The sequence below is a fragment of the Tenrec ecaudatus genome, chromosome 11 (assembly GCF_050624435.1).
Source record: "Tenrec ecaudatus isolate mTenEca1 chromosome 11, mTenEca1.hap1, whole genome shotgun sequence".
NCBI classification, from domain to species: domain Eukaryota; kingdom Metazoa; phylum Chordata; class Mammalia; order Afrosoricida; family Tenrecidae; genus Tenrec; species Tenrec ecaudatus.
The window spans coordinates 26795202-26822528 of record NC_134540.1 but is presented as its reverse complement, the minus strand read 5'-3'; the positions used below and the strand labels follow the sequence as shown (position 1 = coordinate 26822528).

Here is a 27327-nt window from a genome sequence, read left to right as displayed (position 1 = left end):
AACTTGCAGCAATCTGTTTCTCTAATTGTCCTGGCAGCTTAGGAAAACGACGAAGAAGCACATTTGTTTTAATAAAGCATCATTCTGCTCCTTTGTATCGCCACGTCTGATTAGGAATACAGTCACCCAATGAGATTCTGTCTGAGGAAATAGCACGTATTCCATTCTTGGCAATCTCATAGATTTTGCCAAAGATTATAAAATGATCGAAGGAGTTGTAGTCATGAAATGATCCGTCTCACAAATATTGGGCTTTCCTTGTAACCGATCAAGAAAAACAAGCCTTTGGTAACTCTAGTGATCATAAGCTACAATACAGAACAAATTACCAATAACCATTCCTGATCTAACTACCATGTGGTAGACGCTGTTCCTCTAATGGTGTGATGTGTCCTTGGTGCCTGTAGGTCTGTCTGATCTTCTACCTTCTTTGACATCCTTGTTCTGGAAGAGTTTTCATCTCACCAAGTTCTCATTCCTGCGCGTTGATATAAAAATAACCACTCCAGCAAATACAATCCTCCAACCGATTGTAAATCAAGGTTGCTTGATGACTACCACGCAGGCACCCGCCCTGCCAATATTCAAAGAAGCCATCTGTGGAAAGAGATGAGACACAAAGTAAACTTGATGGACATAGAAAGAATATACTAGTTATGATATAGTTCAAAACAGAAAACCAAATATGCTTACATTTTTCTATTCTAGCCACAAAGAGAGCAATACAATGGAAATAAAAAAGAGGAGCTTATACCAAGGGCTTAAGTAGAAAGAAAATGTTTTGGAAATGTTGATGTCAACATATATACAAGTGTACTCAATACAATTGAATCATGGATTGTTATAAAATTTGTAAGAGCCCCCTAATAAAATGATTAATAAAAATAAATAATTAAAAATTAATATTTTTACACAAATGCAGATATTTATATTTTGAGATTTTTAAAGCAATAGCTTACCTTTATTTTAAATACAATAGAAATACATGATTATTTGTAGTGAAATAAAAGTGTTAAACAAATGTCCCAGCCAAGCTTCCTTCTGGGGGTGTGCACGGGCCTATGTTTGTGATGACACTTCATCACGATTGACTGGAGTATATTTTAGATGAAAGATTTATTACACGTATTGAAATTTTGGGAACGTTATTTCCCCAGATATTATACGGAATTAAATATGTGATTCATTCATTCCAGGCAGAGATATGCAATGAAGTAGCTTCAATATTTTGTCATAAATAAGCAATAATTATAATTGCTATAGGGCTTATTAAAAAAACTTATGACAGTCATGGAAATGAGAAGTGAGTTCATTTTTAATAATACTGATAATAAAATTGTCTAGGAATATATTAAAAGCAATATTTTTCACAGAGCTTATAATGAAAATGTATTCCACTGAGGTAAGCTGATATTGTAATATTTTGGACATTATTATATCAATGATTATTATACTTTCCCCAACATAATTTATGCACATAAAATACGAGTAAAGAGTAGATATTCCAAGATTTAGTAGTCTGAAAAGAATGTGAACAAAATGTAACAAATAAAATAGATAAGAGCACAATAACTTCAGTTCATAGATGATTCTATTGATTGAGAGAGGTCATGCCCTCCCTCTCTAAATATGAAAACCAGCTACCTTACACAGGAGCGCTTTAAATGTACTTCCTCTTTCTCTTTATTCCTCTATAGGTTTACATTAAAAGGGAAAAAAACCCACCTCTTTCTATAGGTATGTTGTTTATTTTCACATGCCTTTCATTAAATGCATTATTTTAAAACCTAATTTAATATTCTATTCCTTGCCTTAAAATAAAAGGTGGTTATTGAAATTTGAATAGATTTATAGTTTCTTCTGCATTCAAAATATTATTATATTATCATTATTATATTATTATATTATATTATGTTGAAATATTATTATATTATTATAGGTCACTATACTTATTACGTAATGACATCCTATGCAACGTTAAGTGAAATAAATATTTTTAAAGTAGCCCAGCTTTTATATATATATACACACACACACACACACACATACACATATATACACATTCATTTCCATCAAAATATGTTCAAATGTAATAGTGGAGGACAGTGGACGTATTCTCCCAGTAACATATGTGGTTTCATTAGGATGCGTTTCAAAAGAGAGTTTCAATTAAGACAGCACATCCCATACTCTCTTTTGGATTCGAATTCTATTATTTACCATCCTTGTATCATCCATGCTGCTGTGCTGATTCCATGTGGACTGAGATGATGTCTTATTTAGATGGCTGCTTGTTCTAAGACACGTTTCTTACACCCCAGATGCTATTCTTTTGGTTGCAGAGCACTATCTTGTTTTTTCACCACACTTTCTTATAGCACCCAGATCTTTAGTGATCTCTCAATGAGGGGGTTGTTATAAGAACTTCAATTGTGAACACCCAGTTTGCAGAAGGTTATGGATGACAGAGGAAGGCCAGAATCTATTTGCAGGGTCCCCACATGAAAAAAACCTTCAGTGAATGTCCTGTAGACATAGTGCAGGGCTGTGACTCGCCTTACTATTTGATAGAGAGCATTGTAAAGTGGATTTTTTAGATGTATTAAGGTGAAAATGTCATACTTAGTTATTCGATCTCCTTTTTGATCAATCTTAAAGTTGTTTTAATATTTTCTGTTTTCTTTTCAACTGATGTTTTTCAATGTTTTGTCTAGTCTCATCATTGGTGGTTTTTGTTTGTTTGTTTGCTTGCTTGCTTGCTTCCTGTTTGTGCTTTGTATGATTTCCTGTATATGAAATCTAGGCTAGATCTATAGTGACAGAAACTGGATTCATTATTGCCTAAAAGCATGGCAAGGAAGATGGAGGGCAATGGGGAGCTAACAAAAATGAGTGCAGAAAGAAAATATTCTCTTTAATTTGGTAATGATTGCACATACTTGTTTATATGACTGAGTGATTAAATTGTCTGATATGTGAAGTATATGTTAATAAAATTATATTTTAAAAAGTGGCTCCCAAGGGGAACTGTTGGGCCAGTAAAATTAAGGGCAGGGATCATCTTAGAATGCTATCGCAGTTTTGCTGTGACTTCCAAAGGAATAATATTGGTAAGTTTTCCTGAAGGACTCGGGTTCACATTGGGAACTGATTAGGAACTAACGAGAGTGGCGACACAGGGAGGGAAGGGGGTGTAGAAAGGGAGAACCAATCTCGGGTATCTATGTGTAACCTCCTCTCTGGGGGATGTGCAATAGGAAGTTGGGTTAAGAGAGACGCCAGGCAGTGTAAGATAAGATAAAATAATAACTTATAAACTATTAAGGGTTCAGGGGGAAGGGGAGAGCGGGGAGGGGGGGAAGGAAAGCGAGGTGATTCCAGGAACCCTAGTGGAAGGCGAATTTTGAGAACGACAAGGGCAACAAATGTACTCAATCGATGTATGTATGGATTGTGATAAGAGTGGTATGAGCTCCAATAAAAAGATTTATTAAATTAAAAAAAAAAGAAAATTAAAATGGTTGGCCTATAAGGCTTTTGTTGGGGAAAAAATACCACCTCCACATGCTAATTTTTTCAAATCATATTTATTTTTCTTTTTAAAACTCAAAGAACAGTTCAAAGAGACATGATTTAGGTCCCTTGAAGATGTAAAAGCTGCTACTTTTAACACTGTGTAAATAAAAAGCTCACCGTTTTTAGGAGAAGCACATCTCCAACCCCTCCCCCCACCAGTACCCATTACCAGCGCAGCTATTGTGACGGGATTGCCCAAACCACACTTCTTGCCATTGAGTTAATTTTGAGTCATAATGACCTTATAGGAAAGGACAAAATTGCTCCTGTGTGTTTCCAAAATTGAAACTTTTCACCAAGGTAGAAATTATTTTCTTTATCCTGAGGAGTAGCTGGTGGTTTAGAACTGCTGGCAGTCTGGTTAGCAAACCAGTGCATAAAAGATAGACAAAAATACTATTTTCAGAGGTGAATAGACCTACATGTAACATGATATCATAAAACAATAGATTCACATTTTAATATTTTTGTGAGTAAAGATTGCTATGGTTTTGTAGCAGTGCTTTCTACTTATCCCTGTATTACTATCTCCTATTAACATTTTTTCTCCGACTAACAGGCATGTGCATGTTTTTTTTTCTAGAAACAAGAGTAAATCTCCGTGCTTCAGTTTATACAAACCCAAGTTATGTGTATACAAACCCAAGTATACAAGTATACAAACCCAAGCTATGTGACTGCATGCATTTTCTACTGTTTGTCGTTTATTATGCCATAGTTTTCTAACACAGCTTGACTTCAGAGACATGCTCAAATCTAAACCACTCAAACACAATAGAAATATGGATTAGAATTGGATAGCAGTATTTTAAGAAGTTTCCAAGATACTTTCTGATGAGCATTCAATATGGAGAATTATTCACATTTTTATAAATTAATCATAATTAGTAATTTTATAAATTAGTCACATTTAGAAAGTGAATACTCCTAGCTCAGGATCAACTAAACTATATACTATATATCCTCATATATAAGCCTAGTTTTTCAGCACTTTTTTTCCTTTTGAGGTTTTTATTTTTTTTGAATACTTTCATTGGGGGCTTTTACGTCTCTTACATAATCCATACATTCATCCAGTACATCAAGCACATTTGCATATATGCCACCATCATCATTTTCAAAGCATTCTCTTCCCACTTGAGCCCCTGATATCAGCTCCCAAATTCCTCCCCCTCCCTCTCCCACCCACTTGCCCTCACCAACACTTGATAAGTTATGGATTGTTATTTTCATATCTTACATCATCCTCCATCACCCCTCACCCATTTTCCTTTGTTCATCCCCCTGGGAGAGGGATATAGGTTGATCCTTGTAGTAGATTCCGCCTTTCTGCCCCCAGCCTTGCCTAATCCTCCTGCTATCTCTACTCTCATTGCTGGCCCTGAGGGATTTATGTGTCCTGGATTCCCTGTGTTGCTGGCTCTTATCTGTAGCTGTGTGCATGTTCTGGTTTAATCTGATTTGCAAGGTAGAATTGTGATCATGATAGTGGAGGGGAGTAAGTAAGAACTAGAGGAAAGTTGTTATTTCATTGGTGCTACTTCACCCTGACTGACTCATCTCTTCCCTTTGACTCCTCTGTGAGGGGGTGTTCAATTGTCTACAGATGGGCATTGGGTCTCCACTCCACGACACTTCCCCAACCCATTCATATTGGATGTGATTTTGTTCTGGGTCTTAGATGCCTGACACCTGATCCCATCAACACCTCATGATCACACAGGTTGGTGTGCTTCTTCCATGTGGGCTTTGTTTTCTCTGAGCTAGATGCATGCTTGCTTATCTTCAAGCCTTTAAGACCCCAGAGGCTTTTTTTTTTTGCTATCTGGGTACCATCAGCTTTCTTCACCACATTTGCTTATGCATCCATTTTGTTTTTAGGTTTCCTATCGGGAAGGTGGGCATCACAGAATGCCAGATTGTTAGAACAAAGTATTCTTGTGTTGAGGGAGTACTTGAGTCAATGTCCATCTGCAAGCTTAATTCTCTTTTTTTTTAAACATTTTATTAGGGGCTCATACAACTCTTATCACAATCCATGCATATACATACATCAATTTTATAAAGCACATCTGTACATTCTTTGCCCGAATCATTTTCAAAGCATTTGCTCTCCACTTAAGCCCTTTGCATCCAGTCCTCTTTTTTTTTTAACACAAGTGAGTACATAGTTTTATTCCCCTCTTGCTATATATATTTACATATGTACATTCCTGGAATTTAGACCTCTATAAATGTCCTTTGCCTTCTGGTTCTTTCCTCAATTTCCTTTTGCTTTCTTCTTGTCCCACCATCATATTTTTGGTAAAATTAGGTGCCTCAGCTGATATTCAGGTTGGCTTATACTGGAGTATACGTGGTATGTATCGTGGGAAAATAAACTCAGGCAAAGTGAAAATAAAAGTATTTACAATCACAATTCTTCATTAATTTATTTGAGAAGTGATCTTGGTCCTCCTACGCTATGCCAAAGGCAACATCACACTTTGTGGACATGACTGTAAGTGAAATGCAGTTTCTTGTTTCCCCGTGGCCTATAGATGGGTGCACTATGGTAGTACGATGACAACATATTGTTAAAATCCATAAAATAATCATTTAAACCAGATAAGGATCCATGGTGGTGCTGTTAAGTAAGCATTAGACTGAACATCGCAAGCTAGTTGTTCAAATCCAATCACACCCTGTGGATTTTCTAGTCACTCTGAGTGGGAATCAATCCACAGCTGTGGATTTGGATTTGTTTTCTAGTGCCACGATGGTGAAATCGCTCAAGAACTCATGGAAAGCTTGTTTGAACCTGGGGAAAACAATCTGCAGCTCTGGCCCCATAGTGTTTGCAGCCTCGGGAAACCACACCGAGCTCTGCTGCTTAGTTAGTCAAACGCTGACTGGATGGCACACAGCCACAAAAAGGAAAACAGGATAGTTTGCCTTTTTATATTGTGAAACACCAACTTCAAGAGTCCTTCAGGAAAATATGACAGGAATTGCCTAACAAATAAGGGAATTCTGTCTTGTGAGCTGTATCTTAAGAGTTTTCAAAGGAATTTAGTGTGGGTCAGTTAGTGGTCCCTCAAGTGTCTTAAAATATATAAATAGCAAAAGGATGCAGGCGTAAAACCATAAAATAATTTTTAGAGTTTAAAAAATAATGTTTATACTACTAAAATAAAGTTATAAACATTTAAAATCCCACTTTTATGTTTTTACAACACTATATCACACACAAAATACGACAATAAAATACAAATAAGGGAAATGGCTTTTAGGAGGTTTTTATCTCTTTTTACTACATACGTTATTTTGATTTCAATTTTAAAGGGATAATATGTTTATAGTTAGTTATTATCAATATGTAATGAAGGTGTTATATGCCTATAAACTTCATTTATTTAATGTTCATTTGCATAACTGGCACATTTAAAATATATGCCGATGAGTGGCCACATTTTTCTAGCAAATCAATACACAATCCTTGTTTTGTACCCTATAGAATTTCTAGGGAATCAGAGAAGTAATGTTAGGAATTATCTTCTAAGATTCTGATGCAGTTATGAAAAACAATTATTATATGTTACCAGTTTGTTTTTATATTTTCTGCCCTTTCTCTACAAAACACCTCTTTCACAGCAGTAGTAAAACAGAAAAGTATTGGATTTATTTCTTTAAATACTCTCGATTTTTTTCTATTTTCTCCCATTCTCTTGTTCTGTAGACAGATATATGATTCTACACTGAGTTTAAAGACCATTCCTTTAGGGAAGAATATAATTCCTAATTCAGGAAATTTAGTTGAACCATTGGAAAACTGACTGGATACTCCAAAGTCAACATATCTAAACATTACCATTGCACACACACCACTAAAACCAGCACAGTCAAGAATAGTTGTGCAGAAGAGTCCTGTTACTCCCAAGCAAATTATCAACTATACAGTAAATTTACCTCTCTCAATGCTTTAGTTCTTTGTATGAACTTCAATCAATGTCTGTGTTAAAAAAATGAGTCCACTGAGAAATATGAGAGGTGGTTGTTATTCTGCACAGCTAAATACAATTTTGGAATTTTACTGCACGTATTTCCATTTAGATTTCTGAGAGAACTGAGGATAGAAATAATTAGAGAGGTAGAAAATAACAAGAAATGAAATGAAAGAACAAGTTTCTAAGCGGAGATATATGCATACTATGGCAAGCAAGGTATAACTGCTACACACAACAAAGTTATTTTTGTTTTGTGCTAGTTATTTATTTGTTTTTCTAAATGGACACTCCATTGGGTAAATCAATCATTTTTGTTTCAGAAAAATTAATGATTTATTTTTAATCTGCTCTCTACCATGCCAAAAGAAAATAACTTATACAGAAGACAGTAATTACCTGTGTCCACTCATTAGTTTGTGGATCATAAGATTCCATTGTGTTGAGATATGTCTGCCCATCATAGCCACCAACAGCATATAATCTGTCACCAAGGAGACAGACCCCAACCGCGTCTCTTGGCATACTCAAAGGAGCTACCATGGTCCAAGTGTCTGTTTTGGGATCATATCTATAATACAAAGACAATAGCACTTAAAATATTCCAATCACTTTGGATTTTCATTATACATGTAACAAAAAGACTTAAGTTTTTAAGGTTCAGTCATCTCATCATGTGTTTAAGCTAATATCTATAATGTTTTTAGGTACAATAAAACATATCTAGATTCTTAGAAATGCAAGAATAGTCTTTAACTCGTCTTCTTTAAACCATGTCTCAGAGATGAGTCTTAATTTGCTACAAACAAGAGGTGAGTGTCAAAATAATTAAAGTTTATATATATACATGATGAGCTTAAAAAGAGGAAGATGTCTCCAATGTGACTAGGATAAATATGTATGAGGTGGGAAAGGTGATTACTAAGGACATTTTTGATCGGTTCCTGGATTGCTTTGACTCAGAGTTGGTTTGAGTTTACCAGACCAAAGAAATAAAACTCACTGCTATTAGGTGGATTCTGATTCGTAGTGAATCTGTGATTTGAGTCTATTTAGTATTATAATTAAAAAAACCTATGAAGATTGAGAAAATAATTCCTGAAGGAAACTATGTCAACATCATTTGTTCCGGAAAGATTGGGGAAGCAAGTGACAAGTGAGGGATCACATGCTATAAAGATTTAATTGATCAAAAATTAGCATTTAGTTTTTCAATAGGATAATCACTATATATTGCAAATGGATAATTTATATTTTGGATGGAAGGAATCTAGTGAATGTTTTGGAGACAGTACTTTATTTTAGTTAAGGTGAATAATTAAACCATTCCATTTAATCTGAATTTGCAGGTTCAGATAACACTAGAAAAAAACTAATGAGAATTCAATAAACATAAGTACACATCCCCATATGGTCCTCATGATTTGATTTCAGATGATGTAATCCATTCCTTGATGAACTCTATTGTGAGCAGCCAACCTGGGGTAGGAAGATCAGGTTGGACACTATCCCCTTAAAAAATCACAGAAGTGGTGCAGAAGTTTCTTTGGGGTTGTGGCCTACTCCTTCATAAAGTGTACTATGAAGAAGCTAGCTCTCTCTTCCTGTTTGCTTGCATTCTATATCTCGGTCATCATCTTGTCATATAACCTGCTGACCGTAGGTGCTGCCCACAGTCCGCCATATTCCCTGGCAACTCTGAGTTCGCTTGACTCCGCAGCCATGAACCAGACATGCTGCCTGGTTTGCCTTCCTGCTTCCAGGTCTGTCAGTCCTGGGGAGCTCCTCAAGTCAGGAAGAGCCTGACTTGCTCACTTTCGATTCATTCACCTTGGAATCCACCAGCTAAATGTCTTCCTCCTTCCGGCTTCATCAGCCTCAGATGCAAGTCAGCAAAAGTCCCCAGCTTCCACATCTGATCCATGGATGTAAACCAGACTGGACTCAACACTTCTACTACTATGTGAGCCACTTTCTTGTGGTTTTATTTCTCTAGAGAACCCACTTTAACACACTGCTTTTAGTCTTTCATTTGTTTGTTTTACTTAAAAAAGAAAAACAAACAACATACACACACAGAGGAATAACAAGAGCAATAAAACAAACAGTATAATATAAAGAAAGCTTTACCAAATAAATGGTAAGGAGTACCCTAATCAATTAATAATTCAGAGTAAATATTATTATTGCAGAAAATGTTATATTAATTTGCACAACATTGTTACAGGGTTGGTGGGAATGAGATGAGATATGTGAAATGAGAAACTGGTTGAATGCCTGCAAAACCTTACAGCACAGACTGCTTCTCATTCACTACCATCGAGCATCGAGTGGATGCCAGCTCATATGGGACAAAGTAGGCCTATCTCTGTCAGTTTACACGATTGTAGCTCATTATGGGAGGAGAAAGCCCTATCTTTCTCCTGTGGAGCAGCTGCAGGTTTCAAACAGGTGGCCTTGTGTTTAGCTCCATGCATAACCAGTAGGGCACCAGGCTGGCTATTATCACATCAGAATGTAAGTTAAAAATATGAGGCAAATAGATAAAGGCATAACTAATATATATACCCTTACAATAATCTTCTATAAATAACTTGAACATTCTATGAATAGTTCTTAAATGTATCTAAAGATAAAACATGAGTGCATTGTAGAAGACTATAATGAAGGAAGGGCTGCCACCCTGAATGCAGAACATTCTACAGGAAAACAATCTAACGTTTCCACCACACAATGAAACAATGAAAATAAATAAGCTTTCTAAGTTAAAGGTGATTTAACATATGAAGAAATGCATTGAGTGAAACTTACTTGTAGTCTAATTCAAACAAATTGATAACATTGTGAAAGACATTTTTTTTAAACATAGAAATCCATGAAATTATAAGTAATTGTCTTATTAATTGGGATAATAGAATTGCAGCTAGTACTGGGATAAATTCAGAAATAGTCTGGTTGAAATTACTTATTTGAAAATTTCTTTAAATAACAGAATTATTTTAAAGGGTAATTGAATCATGGGATTTATTTTGTTTTAGAAATGGAAAGAAGGTGTCTATGCATGTACATTGTAGTTTTTGTGCAGCTTTGTTGGCACTTCATCTACGTACATGGTAACTTTCATGTAAAGATTTTTCTTTACATTTTATTCATTCCTCAATACAATCATAGACTTTTTGTCACAGTCTCTCTACTTAATACCTTTTTCTGGTCATATTTTCCCACAGCTGTTCAGTCAATTCTGATTCTGAGTGATTCTCTAAGACACAGTAGAGCTGCTTCCTAGGGTTTCCAAGATTATGCATTTTTAGGGGAGCAACTGATTCAACGTTCTAGGCAGAGCAGCCAGCGTGTCTGGATCACAGATCTAGTTGCCCAACATCTAAGCCACCGGGGCTCATTTGGTCACCCTTTAGTCCCCACACAAGAGTCATTCCATTTGATAGAATTGTATTGCAACTGTGTTCTGCAAAGCAGGCTGCATCTATTATACTGAAATAAAAACGGTTGAAGAATCACAAAAAAAGTCAACACTAGTGACCTAAATGATAGTAAATACATTTCTAAAGGCGTGGCATTTCACATGAAATTCTGACGTTGACATACTTCTTAAATACCCATAATGGAGAGGATATTAAACAAAAATAATAGTAGACAATATTTAGGATTGTGGATTTATTCTGATGGGTAATGGTCATTTAAAAATACATTTCCATAGTTGCATGAGTGGAATTTAACATTATTGCTGCATATTTTTCGTGCATAAAAATCTTACACTTTATAATTGAATGAAACAAAAGTAATTCTAAAACTCTACCTATCATTAGTGGTAGGTAATATGCTTTTAATGTATAGTGAAGACTGTTCAATCTTCATCTAGTAATATTGGCAATATTTAAATATATGTATTACCAGCAAAGAGACAAGTTTATGGTGACTCCTACCCCCACCCCATTTTATCTCAAATATTGAGGGAGGCTTATAAACCTCAAAACTACCAAGTGATTTTTTTCTTTTGCTATTACATTAATTGTTGGGGGAGGTCAGATGCTTACAAGCATCCTCCCTGAGGGCAATCAGTTGCCAGACTGGAGTGGGCCTACTCCCTGCTGTAAAGGACAATGGACAGGCCTGCAGTCATCTACATGGTTCCTGTAGACAGAGTTCACACCCTACTGATAATGGTTCCTGTGGAGATCCAGAGAACAGGTCAAAGTTAAGCTGCCATCCTAAATCTAGGATCCGCTTATCTTGTCACATGCATACCCCCAACCCCTCCTCTTCCTATTGCGTGCATGTCCCTAGACCAACCCCTCATTGCTGTATAACCTACAGTGAAACCCCTTCCTGTGGCGTATGTCTTTACCTGTAAAGATATATAGGCCTGGGTGAGCAATAGAGAAACCTCCCCCACTCTCTAGGCTCCCTCTCTGCTCTCCTGTCCTAACTCCACTGTTTCCTTTCCCTTTGCCCTCCTTCCCTTCCCCCTCACTCCACGTGGACCACCAGGCAGGGCTGTGGTGCGCATTCTACCATGAAATGTGTCTAACTCCCGTATTTAATTCTCTATTTTATCTCTCACACTCTCGATGACGTTAATGTAATACTTAGATACCTCAAGCATACAATTGTGCTTACTGGGCCAGTGATTAGAGGTGGGGGGCTGGCACCCCCAACTCAAACCACAATTACCGTATCCATATTGATTTTCCTGTATTCAAGAACTATTGTGGATTCACCTCGTAGCCTGGAGACATAAAAGCTATTACTTTTGAAATGAAAAACAATTTTTTTTTAGCTTTGGATAGGACCCTACTGATTTTTAAGCATTTTCCAAACAATTCCTAAGCATGAAATCTATCATTGCTAGTTCCACATTTTTGACAGATTCAATTCCAAACACACTCACTCTATCTATCTATCTATCTATCTATCTATCTATCTATCTATCTATCTATCTATCTATCTATGCTTCTGTTTGTCTGTTCACAAAAGCATAAGAGGGGTGTCTTGTTGTATTTACCCTGTTTGCTTTTGCCAAGTCTCACCTTGGTCTTCATTGTCAAAATGGGAGAATGCTTCCAAGACTCTATTAAAGTTTATGGCCCCAGTCAGGAGGAGCACCAGTGGCTAGCAGCTGAAGCTGGCTATAAAATGCAAACATGCTGGAGACATATGATAAAGGAAAAAAAGTTCGTTTTTCTTTGAAATTCCCTTTAGAATTTTTGAGGTGCCATGAATTCTGTGAGCAGTACTATTTTTCTACACTTGAGGATCAAATTCAGCTAAAGTATTTAAACCAATATTTAAACAATATAAACACATTTACTTTGATAACAAGCAGAATTGGAAATCTCGATTTTACTAAATTAATGCAAGTAATATTTACAGAGAGAGCAAACAAGAAAATATAGAATGGATTTCCATAACTGTCTCAGTTATGTTTGTCTGAAAGAGGCTTCCTGCATTGATAATGATTCACCAAGCTCAGGAAACTAAATAAAGTTGCTGAGTCTGAACTGGTCCCATGACTTTGAAGTATGTGCACACGCACGTGTGTGTGTGTGTGTGTGTGTTACAAGCTTAAACACTAGGTCATACATAAAGAGGAAAAATTGAAATCTTTGTAAAGATTATGGATAAAAGATTCTGAGTGTGGCTTTGGCGGTAGAATTCTTGCCTCTGTGCAAGAGAGCACTAAAGCATTGCAGCAGGCAGTTCCACCTCTATGTCAGTGGCGAGCTGTGTGTTCTCATGATGTTTAACCGCGTTTAGTGTTCCAGATTATGACAGACTGAGAGGGCAGAATGGATGATCTAATTCTAAAATTCAGCAAATGAAAAACCTACAGATGACAATGGACCTATTTACAACACGGTGTTTTGCTCTTGTATGCATGGGGTTATCATGTTAAAAGGGCCATCTAACAATAGCTAAGAATACTTTAGAGATTTAAATTAAATGAATTTGACAATAACACTAAAATAATCTGAAGTTATTTTGAAATTGAGCTATTAACACTAAATATACAGACCCTCTCCCTTGTATTGATAAAGATTGGCCTCCCCCCGCCGCCACCACCCCCGCTCCCCACTGTTCTTCAGTCATACCTTCGCCAAAGAATGGGAAAGAGAATAAAACACCTGAGAATCAATTTTATGTCAGATCTTGATCATAAGGGGGTGGGGTGGGGGTGGGGCATATAAAACATACTTTCAAATTCTCATGAATTCTCAGTTGATTGCCTACTAGGGAGGAATTAGCTGCTGGCAACCTCATGCTTAGCATGAAAATATTGTTAGATATTCATGGTCAAATGAATGGAAGCAGAACATTGATTGTCAGACATGGTGTGGGAGATGGGCTGCTGAGGTGAAAGGCACTTAAGACATGACTGAGGAGGAGCTGTGTTCACACAGTACAGTGGACCCTGGGAACATGTATGGAGTAGACCCTGTGGATGTAAGCTTTCAAGATTTGCATTTGATGATGTGGCACAATTAAAAATGAGAAGAAATATCTACTAATAATTTGAACTGAGAGTGTACAAAGTATGAATCCAGCAAAATTGGAAGTTGTCAAAATGAAATGAGATGCTTAAATATCAATAATTGAAGTGTAATGAGCTGAAATAGGCTGGTATTGGCCATTATGAATCATAGCAACATGTGGTTTACTGTGTCAGGAATGACACAATCAAGAGAAATGGTGCTTCTTTCATTGTGGGAAAAGGACTTTCAAGATCTATCTTGAAGTACAATTTCTTCTGTAATAGGATTATATCTATACAAGTTCAAGGAATCTAGTCAGTTATTGAAATTTGTGAATCAGTCACTAAAGCTGCTGATGCAGAAATTAAAGAATTCTACCTATATCTTCAATTGGAAATTGATAGAACATTCAAGATATATTGATAATTTTTCACAATAAGAATTCAAAAATTTAGAAACAAAAAGGACAGAACAATAGTTTTAAAACACATTCCAGGTGATAGAAATTAAGATGGGGACCACATGATACAATTTTGCAAGATAACGACTTGTTCATAGCAAATGTATTTTCATCAGGCATTGACTACAGACATGGACTTCTCAAAATGGAACACACAGAAGTAAAATGACTAGAGATGTAGGAGGAGATGATGGAGAAGTTCAGGATCAGCGGTGAAAGCCAGACTAGGCAGGGGGACTATGGAATAGTCCATCAGTTGCTCATATGTAAATTCAGGCTGAAGTGCACAAGAGCCAAAATATGACCATGAGTCTATCCCACCTGAATTTCCAGAGCCTCTCAAATCCAAGTTTGCTGCAGTGAACACTAATGACAGAGGACCGGGGGACAGTTCAAGGAAACCAAGCATGTCTTCACGAAGGAAGCAGAGGGCCATTTAATATACAGGGAAGAACGGAAGTATGAAGGTGGCTGTCGAATGAGATTCTGACACTAGCTCTTCATCGTAAGCATAGGGAAGAAGTGAGGAAGTCAAAGTGAGGCTCTGCAAGAAAAAGTCAAATATTGTAATGAAAAGTCCAATAATCTAGAATTAGAAACCAGAAATGAAGAACACTCCACGTATCTGAAATTGAAAGAACTCCAGAAAAGTTCAAGCTACAAGTTGCAATATTCAAAGATTCTATGGGAAAATATAGAATGACGTCAGAAGCACCAGCAGAAGATGGAAAGAATGCATGGTCACTGGCCAAAATTAATCCGTTGCTCTTCCCCCAGTTTCGGAGGAGGCACCCGGGTACGCACCAAGAGCACTGGAAGAAGGAGTTCGAGTCGCACTGAAAGCCTCTGCCCAAAGCGAGGCTTCAGGATTTGCTGGAAAACCAAAGTGAAGGTTCCGATAAGCTGAGGGAGCCCTGGAAGCAGCCATTTATCTCTGCCAGAGAATGTAGAAGACAACTATTTAGTCAACTGACAAGAAGAGATCGATAGTTTTGCTCATTCCCAGGAAGGCTACAGAATGCTCCCATTAGAGAAGACTGTTCTTGATATCAAATGCAAATGAAATGTTGCTGAGGATCACCAATGGCTGCAGCAATGTATTGCCGGGATGCTGATATACGCAGATTCAAAAACCTTGCTTGCTACCTGTGCAGTGGACCTGAAGAGTTTACTGATGAAGATCAAGGAATGCAGCCTTCAGTGTGGATTACTACTCAGTTGTAAAGAGTACCCAAATCCACACAATTGCCAATAGGTAACAGCAAGGTAAAAGGAGAAGAGGTCGAAGTTGTCCAAGATGTGCTGTTTGAATACGCCATCAGTGCTCTTGGAAGCTGTAGTCAAACTTTCACACATATGCATCACATTGGGTAAATCCGCTGTGAAAGATCTTTCCAGTGTAGAAAAGCAAAGACATTACTTTAAGGATTAAGGTGTACCTAACCAAGCCAGGGCATTTTCAATCACTTGATTTGCATGTGAATGTTGGGCATTGAATAGAGAATAACAATAATACGTGCCTTAATTTTGTTATTGTATTATGCCATGTTGACTGGAAATTTTATTGTTAAACCAAATTAGTATTGCTGAAATGAACTGGTTGAGAGAAAATACTTCTTTTTATATACTCAAAGGTTTGATTTTCTAACACTTCTGCATGTTTTACATCTATATTCCTAAGAGAGTGTGACTTGTTGAAAATTTTTCTTGTGTAAATTGTTAAGTTGTTGCAATTTTTCAAATTCATTTTCTTTATGTGCTAAAACTCAAATTTTTAGTGTGACTACATTAAAATATGTTATTATTATAGTTTTAAGGGAGACCTACATTTTCATTTCCATGTGGCTATTTTGTTAATTTTCTCTGCTCTCGCCCTCTTTCTTACATAAGTGCACAAAGTGTTAAAGAAAAAAGCCTTAAATGTTTTAAGTTAAATTTATAGATTATCAGAAAAGTACTATAGTAGCCTGAAAGAACTTTTGTTATTTTCTTATAGACACTGCCATAAAATCTTGAAAGATACTAAAATGATTGTTTTAAGCCACTACGATTTGGAGGTAACTCTTAAGTCATAGATGATAAAGTGATAATTAACAATTCCAGAAAATCATAATTTCAAAATCTCATAATGCAAACCTGTATCAATCTAATTTTGAAGAATAATACTGAAAATTATCTGTGTCAAAAAACATCAACAAATGTCTAGCAGCATCTATGTCTAAAGATACCTATTTGAAATGAAGAAATTAATAACTAGAACGACAGAGAATGACTTGATCGAATTATTTTTAAATATTATATATTTTTGTAAATTTTATGATAAAACCCTATGAATTCGACCAGGAATATTTATTTCTTTATTTATTAGGTCAGTATTGTCAATAGTCATTATATGGTAAATATTTCTGATACATAAATGTCTTCGATATATTAAGAGAAAAAGAAAGGTATTGAGTGCACTACTAGAATTTGCTTATTTTTAATAAAATGTGTACTTTAAAACTTAGAAAAGAACCAAAGATAGACATCAGAGGAATAGCAGAAGTAATTTAGGGTGACAGAGTTATACTTGAACATGGTTTCCTTTAACACCTTCCCCAAGATAAACATGACTTACTTATAGTTAAGAAATCATAACCTTTAAAAGTGTTAAAGACAAGACTGCAATCAAGCATAAGAGAATAATTTAGTTTTAAATATAGACCTCATGATAGAAATTATGATCTGTTTATCCAAAGACTTGTCTTTGGTGTATCTTCCACATAAGCTCTAAGCCAGTGCTCCCTTGGACTATTTGGGAATAGCAGGTTACTTTGCCTCGGAGGTGAGGCGAATAGTTTGCAGCTCATCAGGAAGTCATTTCAATCATTACTTTATGCAGGGGTAGGAGGGAGTCAGTGTAATGTTAAAGATTATTATTTCTTCTATGTATTATCACTGTATTCCAGACCTTCTTGTTGATTATGTGTTTAATCCTTATTTTTAAAATCCAGTCATTTTGGGACACAATTTGGTGCTGCATTCTTTCCATCTTCCTTTAGGCGCCTCATAAAATTATTATGGACACAAAACAACTTAGAAAAGAAGATGAGTAAACTAGTTGTTTCCTTCCTGATTCAATATCCTATTCTAATTTTAGATGAAATATTTTTAATCATTGAAGTAGGTTTAGAGGAGGGATATTCTTAAAAATCTTAGTTTGACTTGGGGAAGTTTTAATTATATTCACTGTTCAAGGTTGAGGAGAGGAAACGAGTTATTAAAAGAGCTGCAATTATGAAAAATCTAGCTAAGCTGACTCCTCTCAGAGAGAGTTTTCTCGTTACTCTGGAGCTTTAAGAAGGAATTCACCTTATTGTCAGTCAACAGAATGTGATATACTCTAGGGACATTAATATGGGTTAAAACTCACTTTAAATGGTTCTTAGTAGTTCATCACTGAAGAATGGTATATGCTATAATCACTTTCTTTGCCTTTAAGGCCAAAATATGATCACTGATAGCATTGAGAGCCCCAACTATGTCCTTTCCAATAGCCTCCTCAGCTTGCAGGTTGAAGACTGACACAGGCTAATACATTCTTGCATCTCTGCAGGATATTACAAGCATCAGGCATATCGACAGAATTATGTTTCTTCTTAAAGCGGGCAGATGCATCACCTGCTACCTTTCTCCAAAGACAAGAGGTTATTTTGTTATTCTCTGTCTCCAATTGAACTCTTATCTCATTAGCCACTGGTATACACATTTCATCGCATTCCATGCTAGTTTGCAGGCAGTGCTAGTTAACAATTGCTGCACCATTTAGAATGTATATTATTGTAAAGGAGGGTAAGTGCAGAGTGGAGACCCAAAGCCCATCGGTAGGCCACTGGACACCCCTTTACGGAAGGGTCGCAGGGAGAAGATGAGCCAGTGGGCACAGGGTAGCAATGATGAAACATGCAACTTTCCTCTACTTCTTAAGTGCTTCCTCCCCACCACTATCATGATCCCAATTCTACCTTACAAATCTGGCTAGACCAAAGTATATACAATGGTACAGATAGGAACTGGAAACACAGGGAATCCAGGACAGATGATCCCTTAAGGACCAGTGGTGAGAGTGGCGATACCAGGAGGGTGGTGGGAAGGGCAGGCAGAAAAGCGGAACCGATTACAAGGATCTACATAAAACCTCCTCCCTTGGGATCAGGCAACAGACAAGTGGATGAAGGGAGATGTAGGACAGTAAGATATGACAAAACAATAATAATTTATAAATTATTCATGAGTGAGGGACATGAGGGGAGGGATGGGGGAAATGAGGAGCTGATATCAAGGGCTCAAGTAGAAAGCAAATATTTTGAGGATGATGATGGCAACAAATGTACAAATGTGCTTGACACAATGGATGTATGTATGGATTGTGGTCAGAGTTGTATGAGCCCCCAACAAAATGATTTAATAATAATAATAATAAATGTAAGCCCTCTAATGCATTGAAGAGGTGAATGGACTTTGGGCCTCTGCTCAAGTCTTCCCTCAATGCAAGAACATTTTATTCTGAAAACCTGACATTTTGTCATGCTCACACTCCTGACACGATCACTGAAGACAAAGCGGGTGCATAAGTTAATGTGGTAAAGAAAGCTAACGGTATCTGACTATGAAAAGATATAGTATCTGGGGTCTTAAAGACTTTAAGTTAAACAAACTGCCACGTAGCAGAGAAACTTCAAGCCCACATGGAAGAAGTACACCAGCCTGTGTGATTATGAGATGTCAACAGAATCAGGTAACAGGCAGCAGGAGACCCAAAACAAGCAAACAAACTAAAACTCATACTGCTGAGAATTAGGGGAGTTAGAGCAGAAACCCAAACCAGACAAGAGGACATCCTCTCACAGAAGAGTCAGTACGAAGGGATGAGTCAACCAGGGCACAATATAGAACTGTTGAAACACACAATATTTCTCTGATGGGTTTTTTGTTATTTTTTTAGAATTATTTTTTCCTCTGGTGTTTTAAGGCTTCCTCACCACCCCAATATCATGACCCTAGTCCTGCCTCTCAGTGCTGGCTAGACTGGAGCATGTACATTGGTACAGATAAGAGTAAACAACACATGGAATCCAGGTCAGATAAACCCCTCAGGAACAGGAATGGGAGCAATGATACCAGAAGGGTAGGGGGAAGGTGAGAGCAGGAGGGGAGGAAGGGGGAACTGAATGCAATGATTGACGCATAACACCCACTCCCAGGGAGATGAACAACAGAATTGTGGGTGCAGGGAGACAGCAACTGGTGCAAGATGTGAAAAAAAATTATAATTTATCAAGGGGTCACGAGGGTAGGAATTGGGGTGGGAGGCAAAAAGAGGAGCTGATACTAAAAGCACAAATAGAAAATAATGTTTAGAAAATGATGATGGCAATATACATACAAATGTGCTTGATACAATTGATGTATGAAAAGTTCTAAGAGCTTTAGAAGTTCTCAATAAAATTATTATTTTGTTTTTAAAGTAGGCCCTCTAAGTATGCAGGTTGGCATAAACTCTTCATGTTTGATAAATAAATATACACATCAGAAAATTAAACCTAATTCAGTGCAAAAGAAATAGCAAGGGCTATGCATAGCAACAATGAAGAAAATAACAAAAGAGTAGTTAGTTTAATCCAATTGGCTATAGTATAAGATCTTACGAAGGAGATCTTTGGGAAAATGTCAAAGCTCGCACTAACATTGTGCATTTAAACAGCACTCCTTTGTGAACATTTTAGAGTCTCAATATGTACAGGCATGGGCTCCACATTAAATACATAAATGTGCTAGTCAAGGCCTGAAGTCATGGTGGCACCGTGGTTAGTTGGACTCGTGCTCTCAGCTGCCGCATGAAGAGTCAGTGATGTGACAAGCCACCTCTCTGGAAAAAATGCAGCACTCAGCTTCCCTAAAGAGTCCCACTCATTCACTGAGTCAGTTTCAACTCACAGGACCCTTCAGGGCAAAATAGAACAACTGCCCTTGTGAGTGCTGAGCCTATAAATCTTTATGGGAGTCGAAATAGTTCAAGTTTACCGTGCCAATCTGGCCAATAAACACATGTGGGTTAATTGAAGGGCAGAAGGATAAATGGCTAAGTGAGCCTCTCCTTTTAAGTTCTCCCGTCTCTTGTTTTGTGATGGTCGGACCAGGGTGCAGCTGCCTTAGCCAGTTCCCTGATTCAGCTGGCAAGGCTCACTTCCTGCAAGACATCCCTAAGGAGAAGCCGCATGGACCTACCCTGATGCAGGCCTGGGTGCTGGAGCAGTCGTGTGGAGACCCCTGCCAGAGCTGAGATGCTTACACATTCAGTGATTTGGCTTTCCTCCTGCAGTCAGCATCATACTGTGTGTTTTGTGAGATGGAGGAGGACTTTTTGGATTGGTGTTGGACATAAGGGTTAATGTTGGAATTGTGGGCTTGGGCGCACTGGGTTCGGATGTTTTCTTGATGTGTACTTAACCTTTTATATAAAACTCTCTCTTATACATGAGTTTCTGTGGAGTTGTTTCTCTAATGTACCCAGACTAACTCCAGAGTACAAAGCTTCATCATTCTCCCACAGAGCGGCAGGTCGGTTTGAATTGCGGGCATTAGAAGAAGTTTTGTATGGAGCTCCCCAGGCCTCGAGGGGTCTATAAAGACTACAAACCTGGAAAGCCCATGGGACACCTCCTCTTTCCACATGGTTGAATGAGTTAGAATTGCCCTGATGGTAATGGCTTGGTATCAATTTAATGCAGTGGGTATGATAGCGTAGTTAAGGTATAACTTTGGGATTACATCTGAACGGAAGGCTTAAAAAATTAGAGAAATGAAAAAGAATCCAAAATTACATCTGAACCTATAATATTGAGATTTTGGTTATTTTTAAAGAGTTTTTTATTCACATGAATGGTATATTCATCCCAGTGTGTCTGGCACAAACCTGTGCCAGTCATATCAGAAAAAGCCATCTAAAATAAGAGTATTTAATATAGTTCTGACAAAATATGACACAGTTTTTCATCTATTCTATCTGACAGAACTATATTAAATACTCTTATTTTAAGATGGCTTTTTCTGATATGACGGGGGTAAATTTCTTTAGATAGTGAAAAAGATTTTTCTATTTGTTACAGTTATATTAGATCTTAAAATACTGTTTACATAAGATATAAATGTACATTTTAAATACAAACTTGAATAGCTGGTTATTCTTATGAGGCCGCACCTAGAAGTCTGAATGTTTTATTGAATAATGTCTAGAATGCATATAATTATTGATATTGAGGCTATAATTATGAACTTTGGCTGAGCATTAACATGTAAATTAAAAGCTACAAGTAAGGGTATCTATCTACCTATCATTTATCTATCATCCATCTAGTGTATATCTTTTTATGGCTATCAATTTACAGTTGTTCTTAAGCTCTTTTTCTTTGTGGGGGAAATATAACATCGTATTTTCTTATGCATGACTGCTTTATTGACTCATAAATACCTATGCTGTGTTAGAAATCATCCCAAGTAGTACACTAGAAAAAGACACAAGTTAAGCTACATCATTTTCAGGGTATGGAACATGGTGGAGAAGGTGTTATCAAATAGGTATTTTAAAATGTATAATTTTGATAAATTTAACAGAGAAAATTTCCTTGTGCTACCAGCATTATAAAAAGACAACTCTGTCTTCTATATGAAAAATAGATTGGATAAGACTGGGTTCAGAGCACAAAGTTAGGTCCAGGAGGGTCCTATTATTTTGGTGGTAAATCTGGGTAGTGCGAAGTGGTAATTAACAGGTCCACTTGCTATCTGAAATGCTGGAGGTTAAAGTGTCCTCAGAAGGAATGCCTGGCAATGTACTTGTAAAAATTCCATTTGGAAACCCTCTGCAGCACGATAATATTGGTATATTCATAAAGTCAAAATTGATCGTGCTTTATGGGCACTGACTTGCTCTCCTGAGATATTCCCAGTAGGAGGAGGTTGGGCCATGAAGGCAGACATTTGCATCTGTTGTATCAGCTCTTTGAGGTTCCCTTCCAATTTTAGCTCAATCCTTGCTTTCTTCCTTACTTAGAGTCGAAGTGTCAATAATCTTTTAACTAAAGACAGCCCAGACCTGAATGACATATTTTAAGCATTATATAGCTGTATCTTAATAGTACCTTTATACTTTCATAGAAACAATTGTGGTATGAAAAAATTGTCAGACAAATAAACATAAAGTGGCTTCAAATTTTATGAAAAAATAAAAGGAATAAGAAAACAATGGAGTTTTCCCATGATATTTTGAAGGCCCCATGTCTGTCTGTCTGTCTGTACACACATTGGTACTTGGGTGTCGGTCCACACACATCATGCTGTAGACAGCTGCGATCCGTGGATGGCTGCAAACATCTTCTCTCTGTGATACACATGTCAATTTCTGTGACACATGCAGCAAACTTTTGTTAGGGTGCCTTCAAAATATCAAATCCACAGGGTGGCTTCTAAGGGGATCTGCAGGTCAATTAAATTCAAGGGACACAAGTCAGCTCCCAAGTGATCCCTGCTGTTCTTAAGTACTCAAAAGAGCTAATCTGAGTAGAATTAGATTTAAGGAAACAAGGATCTTGTGGACTCAGTATAAAGAAATATTAGGGAAATTGATAAAAGACCAAGGAAATTATACTGAGTAATCCACTCCCACCATTAAGACAATGCTTTTGTTTTGAGGGTAACAAGGGCTAATACTAATTGTAATGAGAAATCATAACTTATCCACCAAACAACCCTCAACCTGTTCTCTGAGTTCTTTTGGTTCTCCAAACTAAAAAAACACATCTCAAAGAAGCGTGGTTTGTATCTGAAGGATGCCCAAACCTCTGTGTTGTGTGTAAAGAGAAGACTGTAGACTTATTCAGGGAAGGATTAGAGTTATGGAAACACTTTCCTCAAAAGTGCATTGAGCTAGATGTCAGATATGTATAGAAATGGTAAGTTATAGTTTCTATACTTTTGTTTTATAAATATTTCATAGTAATACTGTTGGACTTAAACTTAAGTGTGTATAAACTCAACCAACCCAACCCAAACCAATCCAACCCAAACAAAACCAAACTAAACCCAATGTTACCAAGTTTATTCCAAATTATAGCACCCCTATGTAGAGTTTCTAAAGTTGTAAATCTTATGGGGGAGACAGCCTCATCTTTGTCCCCCAAATCAGCAGAAGGATTTGAACCACTAACTTTGCTGTTAGCAGCCAGTGCCTAGTTCACAGAGCCAAGAAGTCTCCTTCTCTCGGTAACTGTCTCTCTCTCTATGGCAAATATATACATATATAAACACATATGGAAAGACATAGTATTGTATAGAACCTTTTGCTATTTCTAATTATCTTTTTGCCATTGATCATATATTAAAATTATTCACAAATAATTCTGTAGATGCATTGCATGTCTTGATTTATCGATGATTTATTAATATAGAATGCAAGTTACAGAAAGTGCAAGAAGGCTATTAATCTGACCTTCACTGAGATCTCAGGAAGAATCAAGCTAGTGGTGTGTGCTTCTGCATTACTTACACGGCTCATCCACACTTCTGTTCTCTCATTTAACATAGGTATGCTTATTTAAATCTCATTTTGTGTCATAAATGTATTCCTAGACTGAATTATTTATGCTTCTTCTCACAAACAACATTTCAATATATTATATGGCAAAATTAGAAGAAACTACATGAGGGAAATGCCATTTTAAGAACAGCATTTACACCAGACATTCATAAAAGTAAGATCCTCATCTTATCCATCTACTTTATAATTTCTCAAAGGAATTTCAGAGAGAAGTTGAATGATCCATCACTATATTAAAATTTGTTTTAAAACTAAGATTGTATGTTCAAAATATAAATCTTATTTCTTTTAACTCTGATCACTGTCACCCTGTTAAGATCTGTGGTTCCTAATTTCATAGGACCAGATAAGGTTGACATAAGAATGTGTGGATTTAATGCACTTTTATGTGCATATATAACCAAAGGCAATATATATATATATATTCTACATATTAGTGATGCTAATAAACATGGCTCTATATTTAATAATTGAAATGGGTTAAGTTTGCACATAGTCTGTTTACCAAAACCTCTCTCTATTAACAGAACCAGGTGGTGCTGTCAGGTAAACACTGCGATACTAACTGTCAGTGATTCAAACCTACCAGCTCTTCCCCTGGAGGAACTTATGGTTACCTGCTCCTGTCAAGATTTATAACCTCAGAAATCTTACAGGGGTCATTGTGAGTTGGAATGAGCTAGAAGGCCCACCATTGTCATCAAGCTGATTCAGACTCATAGCGACTCATTAATCATAGTCGACCTGTTTCTTGGCTTTTCTGTGTCTGTAAGTTTTCACAGGAGCAGAAAGTCTCATCTTTCCCCCATGGTGGGTTCGAACTTCTGACCTTTCTGTTAGTAGCACAAAATGTGCACCACTACACCGCCAGTGGATCTCTACTACTAAAGGAAAACACTTGGTGGAAAAAGCAACATGCTTAAAAAAAATCTCAAATAAAAAGAATACTTTTATTCTGGTAACTGGCCCACTTACAAGCATGATTAGAATATATTTAACTTCTTAATATCAAGTGGAAATTTTAATGGTGCTTAAACTTACAAGGTGCAAGTTAGCAAATTGTTTTGCCAATGCACCTGACATTTTGCGTGAAAATGTTAGCAAGCAAACCTGTTCATTAAAATATCAGAAGAGTACTTTGCTACTTAACTAATGAGCAATTGGCCCATCCGGATTGCTTTCCTTCTGATACGCAGGCCACAGTGCTAACGTTTGTAACTCCTATTTCATTCTGTGCCCCAGAATAAAAATATCATGCATCCGCCATGAACTTAATGTAGAAATAAGAAATACACATTGGAATTAAGTCATGGAGAGTTTCTAGGAAGCTAAGATGTACTAACTTAAGCCTACCTCAATATATTATCCCTTACCCCCATAACCTACTCTCAATGCCATGCATGTCAGCAAGAGGCCGTCTTACGTGATAGCCTTGATGACAAAGTGGGTTACACTGGTCAGCAGTCTTAAACCAAAAACCATTGTGAGAAATAAAGATAAAGCTCTCTCTTCCTTTGAAGAGTCTCAGAAATCCACATGATCATTCTAAGCTGTGTTATAGGGATCAGGATCAACTCCATGTCAGTGAGAGTCGAGTGAGTAAAATCATCAAAGGCTTTTCCCTAACTGTGTATCTCGATGCACCTAACACAACAGCACCAAACGATGCACAGCCCTTAGAGATTGTGAAGCCAGAATCCAACCACTAGTGTCTGTCGGTTGTTTTTGGTATTAGCTGTGGTGGCTTGGGTGTTGCTATGGTGCCGGGAGATATGGTACTGGTATTTCAAATGCCAGCAGGGCCACCCAAAGTGAACAGGTTTCAGGTAAGCTTCCAGACTAAGAACAGACTACAAGAAGGAATGGGCCATCTACTTCAGAGTAATTAACCACTGAAAACCCTATTGATAACATTGAAACGTTGTCAGTTACTGTAAGCCCAATGAACAGAAGCAAACCACTGCAAGAGGGCGTGCCAGAAGATAAGCCTTTAGGTCAGAAAGCATTCAGAATATGACTGCCTAGGTCAGAAAGCATTCGGAATATGATTGAGAAAGAGCTGCTTTCTGAGAGCAGAGTGAACCATAGTTATGTGGATGGAGTAAAGCTTTGGGGACTAAAGCTCTCTGAGGAATTCAGTGGAGCACTAGGCCCTTTTGACCACTTATTAAAAGACCTGAAAAAACTTTGTTACATGTCCTGATAAACAACTCAACCTTGAGCCTTTCTCATTGGCATTACAGTTGATTGAGGTCATTAGTAAATCCTTCCATCATGAATCTTGTTTGTGAGTTCTATGCTGCCATTCCAATGTATATTAGAACCCAGAGAGGTAAAATAGAGAATATTAATTAAAACAGAAGAACAACTAATATTCACATTTATGGATCAACCACTAAAGCTAGTTAAACACAATTTGAAGAATTTTACCAAGGTCTTCAGTCTGAAGTTGATCAAAAATACAATCTAATATGGATGGATAATTATTGGTGAATGGAATGCAAACAAAGAAGGAACATTGATTGAAACAAGGTTAGGGGCTGACTGTGGAACAGATAATCATTTATGCATTTATAATTTCATGAATTCGAAGAAATGAAAACAATTCCATGGAGCCAAAATACAACCTTGAGCATTTTTCCCTTGAATTTTGATAACATCTCAAAAACAGATTTGATGCATTGAACACGAATGGCTTAAGAACTGATAGATTGTGAGATGACATTAGGAACATTATATATAAAGAAATCAAAAGGTCATCATAAAGATAGAAAAGAAAAGAAGATCAAAGTGGGTGTCAGAAGAAACTGTATGACAGGGGTGCTCAATGCGTAGATCGCGATCTAGGAGTCAATCGCAAATGTAGTGTGGGTAGATCATATGCATTGAAAAAATAGACATAAGCCTATCATCAACCCCATCACTTACAGTGCACTATACAGTGCAGCCAATCAGATGCAATCTTAGGTGTCAAACGCACGCGCAAACAACTGAGCTAATTGCCGCAAAACTAACAAGCTAAGTTATCGCCAATTTTTAGACTTTTTTTTTTCTCTCTCTTAAACGTAAGAAAGGGTATTAAAATGAGGGGGTGGGGAGCTGGACCAACTAAGAAGACAAAAACGTATCACTTTCACACGGAATGGGAGTTTTTGACACTACAAGCCGACATTCAGCTGAAGT

At 37.0% G+C, this 27327-nt stretch overlaps 1 protein-coding gene across 2 annotated transcripts in view; it reads right to left on the bottom strand.

Annotated features, from left to right (window-relative positions):
* Positions 1-537: 537 nt before the first annotated feature.
* The window catches only part of KLHL1 (kelch like family member 1), a 417008-nt gene continuing 390218 nt past the window's right edge, over positions 538-27327 (bottom strand). For both annotated transcript variants that reach the window (XM_075563613.1, XM_075563615.1), the window contains 2 exons: positions 7959-8130; positions 538-597 (listed from right to left, as the gene is read on the bottom strand). In XM_075563613.1, coding sequence (XP_075419728.1) covers positions 538-597; positions 7959-8130 — 232 coding nt within the window. The remainder of the gene's footprint in view (positions 598-7958; positions 8131-27327) is intronic.